The following is a 4,811-nucleotide window of genomic DNA, read 5'->3' as shown; positions in this document are numbered from 1 at the left end:
CCTCACAAAGTTCTGAAATACTTTCAAGTGAAGACAAACTCTTCGAGACAGCAAACCAAACTGGATGCTCTGGAACCCCCTCCGCGATTTTGGGCGGGTTGAATAATGCATGCCAGCAGTTTCTTTTCTGTCCCAACTGAAGCCAACTGGTGATGCCAAGTGAAACCAAGTCCTTTGGCCTTTTCCCCGCAGAGAAGGTCTTCCTCTGCAATCACCAGCGGATACCATGCTGAATAATTTCAGGAGTGGGGCGTTTGTATCAATCCCTATGGCATGACCGCATTACAATAATTATGCGCTCTTCAAAAGTTTGTACCAGACCGATTCAGCTCTGCAATTCTTATTATCTTCTCCAGCATCAAATTAAGTAAGTCGGTAGTCGCACTTAAGATTCGATTCGACAGATCCTTCCCGATTCGGCTGAGGCTGGTAGTGCTGCTCAACGTCATTTTACACATCCGCATTAGGCGGGAGCCGCTGCAGCTAAGTGGTTAAGGGTGCGTACTACCACTCGGTTGTTCCTGGGCCAACCGACTTCCAAATTAGGAAAAGTTTTTCTAACAGCGGTCGCGCATTGGCAGGCAATGGCAGTCCTTCCATTTGCCGTTCGAAGGTGGTGTAAAGTTATAGATCCCTCCCATAGAAGCCACTTCGCGGGAAATTCCACGATTTTTTTAGGGCTGCAAGTGGAAGCTCCAGCTGCCAGGTTGCCCTTCCTTCTTTTATTAAATCATAATTCCCCCCACTCCGGCCGACTGCCTTATCGAATCGTGGAATTTCCGGGGAGTAGCCTTGCCTGATCCCTCTAGTTGTGTTATAACATCAGGACGCACACGACAAATTGGAGAAGAAGCTCGGCTAAATAGCAGGTCTAACCATTTGCAGAGCAAATCATCCTGCTTAGCTTGCCTTTATGGTCGTAAATAGGCGTCTAATGGACAAAAATGCAACTCTAAAACTCAAAATTGAATGCCTCCACTCATTTTTAGATAATCGAAAATCATCTACAACCTTATGTGGCCAAAATTACCATGACTAATTCAATCTTGCACAATGTGTGGCCGGGAATACTTGTACTCTTCGTGGGACCATGGTCAGATAAATTTGGACGGCGACCAGTGTTGTTGATGGCTTTTACAGGTACTTATAAATACATACATACATACATACAACCATCCAAAAATAACTTTGAAATTTACTTATAAATCAGCACTTTTTCTATCCTAGCCTCCTTTATCGGTCACGTAATAACTACAATTTTGGTTAGCATTTCCAAACTGGTGTCACTTAATCCGTGGCTTTACTTAATAGGCAGCATTCCATCCACGCTGGCTGGTGGTGGTAGCACAGTGATGACTATTGTCATCTGTTATGTGTCTGATGTAGCCGATATGGAAAATAAAGCAAAGCGGTACGAAATTGAGGCTGAAAGGGAGCTACATACTTACAAACTTTATATAATTTTTATGGTTTTCAGGATGTTCTACGTTGATTTGGCTATGGGTACTGGTTTGGTATTTGGTAATGTATTGAGCAGTTACTTGCTGCGTCTGACTGGTGTCACAATGGTGTGCGTCACATCTGCTCTTCTCATCTTAATCGGCTTGCTGTATGTTTTCTTTTTTATTGGTGAAAGTTTAGATGTTGAGAAAACAAGCTTTTCGGTAAGTAAAAATCATTTTTTATTGCTAAATTAAAATTGAAATAACTGTTTTTTTTTTTTTTTTTAAACATAAAGCCAAGCGCTTCTTCGATATCCTACTTATCAAGGACCTTGTGAAAACTTGTGTGGCGCGTCGTCCAAATTATGGACGTGCCATCATTGGTTGTACGATTTCTATTTTAATGGTGTCGAGCTTCGTTCATCGTGAGTATGAAAAGTAGTTAAATAATAAGGCGGTTTCACAAGATGTATTAAGCGTCGTAATGTCTTTAAATCGAAAAATTTTTCAAAGTAAAATAACGATTAAAATGGTTTCAGGTATTTCATAGGGCTTAATCGGGCCTGCATAATTGTATATTTTCTATTAGTTCGGAAATATTTTATTGCTGTTGAAAATCCCCGAAGAACCTTTTAACTGTTATTTTTTATTGAAACATTTTATGACTTTAAAACTTTATGATTTAATATGACTTGTGAATACCCTAATTGTGTATAGTTGTTGTACAAGTATGTAGTTATAATTGCCATGCTTACCTTGTTCTACACTTACAGACGGCGAACATGGTGTATTCTACTTATTCTTACGCAACAAATTTAATGTAACATTGCAACAGTACACTTACTTCAATGCTACGCAAATAACAATTAAAATGGTAGGCTGCAGTATTGCAGTTACGGTGTTAAGAAAGGTAAATTATTCCAGCTCTTATCATAAATCTGCAATAATACCTATATATGTATACGGAATTTCAGATTTTCAAAATACCCTTTGGCATCATCGCTTTGATGGGTCTAGCCGGACATATGCTGGAATGTCTAACCCGTGCTTTAGCTCAGAGCTTTTGGCAGATGTATGTGGCATCGTCCTTTGGAATTTTATCAGGCATTACAACTCCAATGTTGCAAGCAATTATATCTTTAGCGGTGCCATCAAATGAAATTGGTAAATATTTCAGTGCATAGTGATTGTAAAATCGAAAATTATGCTTTTTGTCATTTTCTAGGCAAAGTCTATTCCTTGGCGGCATGTTTGCAAACACTCTCGCCCTTAATTGCAGCACCTTTATATACTTTCGTATATAGCCACACTCTTCAAACGTTTCCAAGTTTCTTTAATTTTATTAGCTCTGGACTCTATGGGGAGAGCTTTGTTGTAATGATGTAAGTTTTCGAAAGATATTTTCAAATCGGAATGTCTTCGACAACGTCCAACGCTTGTCGCTAAAGGCTTGTTTTCACTATCGCAAGTTCAATGGTATGGGTCGTCGGTTAAGTGAAAACCCCCTATTATAAATGTGCGCGAAAAAGAGCATCTTAATGCCAAATTATTAGAGCCTCAGCAAAACCCCAGCGAGTAAATAATAAATTTGACACCAAATATGGCGGCAATTATGTCGTCCAAGTACAATAAAATGGAAACAAGCTTTAAGGCATGCAGAAATTTTGTATACCAAATTATTATTCTAACGATGATACTACTTATATGTACATTAAGTTGGTCCCAAAATACACAAAAAAATCGCATTTTTTTATAAATTTCCTGCGGCCACCTCCCAAAATTATAGAACATGGAAAGAAGAAGCCCATATTTTTTTATTTGAAATCGGCCGAGAGAGCTTTGAAGTTTCTCATGTATTTTATTAAAGGAAAGTGCAATTTTTTCTAAGATATCTATAAAATCGTTAAAAAAAAAACAATCTAGAAATCTTCAAAAAAATAAAGTTATAACGCAAAATTTTTTCATGACCAATAATATTATCTCTAAGTAAGATGTGTTGTGGAACGATTTTCCGCCATCCTTTGTCAAATTCGTTTAGGAGACAAACCGGTTACGGCGTTGTGTCGTCTTCAGTGTCATTTTTCGTTCTCTTCTTATTCTTTTTCGATAAAAACAATACATATTTGGTTTTAACGATTCTATAGCATATAAAATACATAGAAAACTTCCACGCTCTGGCGACACCTTTAAATGTTAAGCAATTTCAAAATAAAATAAAAAATAAGGATCTCCCTATTTTCGATACTTCTCAGTTTTGAGGCGTGGCTGGAAAAAAATGGACAACGCTAATATATGTAGATATATCTCTATACTTAGATATAACTAGGCCTGGGCGACGTTACTGCGCAATACCGTCGGGGTAGCGTTGCGTGTTCGTATACACGAAGTTGAAGGCGAAAATGCAGTGTAATTTAGCGTAGTGAATTTTAACCGATTTTTTATGAATCAGCAATTAATTTTCACTTTCAACTGCGTGTATACGAAAACGCACCGTTACTGCGACGGTACTGCTTAGTCGGCGTCGCCCAGGCCTGCTCATATGTAATCCATCTGATCTCGAAAAGGCGAATGACAATTTGACTAACACTTTTTTACACAATTTTCTTCTTCTTCTTCTACATCAGCGTGATATCCATTTTCGAACGACGAGTTGCTAACCGACCAAGCCAAGCCGAAGAGGAAAAAGGGCAAACGAAAAAATCCCTATCGGAAGAGCCCAAACTGGAAAAACTTTTAGAAAATAATGTTTAAATTAGATTCGAGTATTCGAGTGTTTTTGTGTGTTGCGTGTGTACTCGAAATAAATTTATATTTAAGATACTGAGGAGTTAAAAAGATAATTAAATGCACAAACAGGGGCAGGAAATACATAGTAGGTACTGGTTACTTTACAAATATATGTAAATGCAAATATGTACATACACATATTTATATTTAAACATACTGTTAAGATCCTAAATTAAGTGAGCTTTTTATATTACGGACCAAAAAAGGGGTGTCATGAAACGAACGAAACTCACACATATCTACTTTTAATGGCAACAAATAAATAATTTAATATCTTTTAAGCTCATTAAGTACTGACAAACACGACGAATGTATATGAAAAAGTTTAGCATAATGAAGTTAAGATTTAATAGATTAGATATATTTAATTGATTTGATGTTTTTTGCGTTGTATAAACAATTTTTTTTAGTTTAATAAAAAAAATTTAACACTAGAGGTACATAAATTAACCAATTCATTTTAACCTGATTTTAACCTTTCTAATAAAATTTATACCATATTCCGACAACGAAACACTTTGAAAACGAGTTTTCTGGATTGTGGCCTGAAGGCTGTTCGCTCCGGCTGATACCCAAAGTCTA

General features: G+C 37.1%; 1 protein-coding gene across 1 annotated transcript; it reads left to right on the top strand.

Moving 5' to 3' along the window:
- Positions 1–989: 989 nt before the first annotated feature.
- Positions 990–4,575, top strand: LOC108381314 (proton-coupled folate transporter-like; the record flags this gene model as incomplete). The annotated part of the gene is made up of 8 exons (XM_017637733.1): positions 990–1,140; positions 1,228–1,411; positions 1,478–1,664; positions 1,732–1,867; positions 2,216–2,352; positions 2,417–2,606; positions 2,668–2,824; positions 4,067–4,575. Coding segments are annotated over 8 exons (1,269 nt in total), but the record flags the coding sequence as incomplete, so codon positions are not given.
- Between the last annotated feature and the right edge of the window lie 236 nt (positions 4,576–4,811).

This window comes from Rhagoletis zephyria, unplaced genomic scaffold (genome assembly GCF_001687245.7).
Source record: "Rhagoletis zephyria isolate East Lansing unplaced genomic scaffold, Rhagoletis_zephyria_1.1 Rzeph_scaffold_22112, whole genome shotgun sequence".
In the NCBI taxonomy this organism is placed as follows: Eukaryota; Metazoa; Arthropoda; class Insecta; order Diptera; family Tephritidae; genus Rhagoletis; species Rhagoletis zephyria.
The sequence above is the reverse complement of the archived record's forward strand: the minus strand, read 5'-3'. Positions and strand labels throughout refer to the sequence as shown.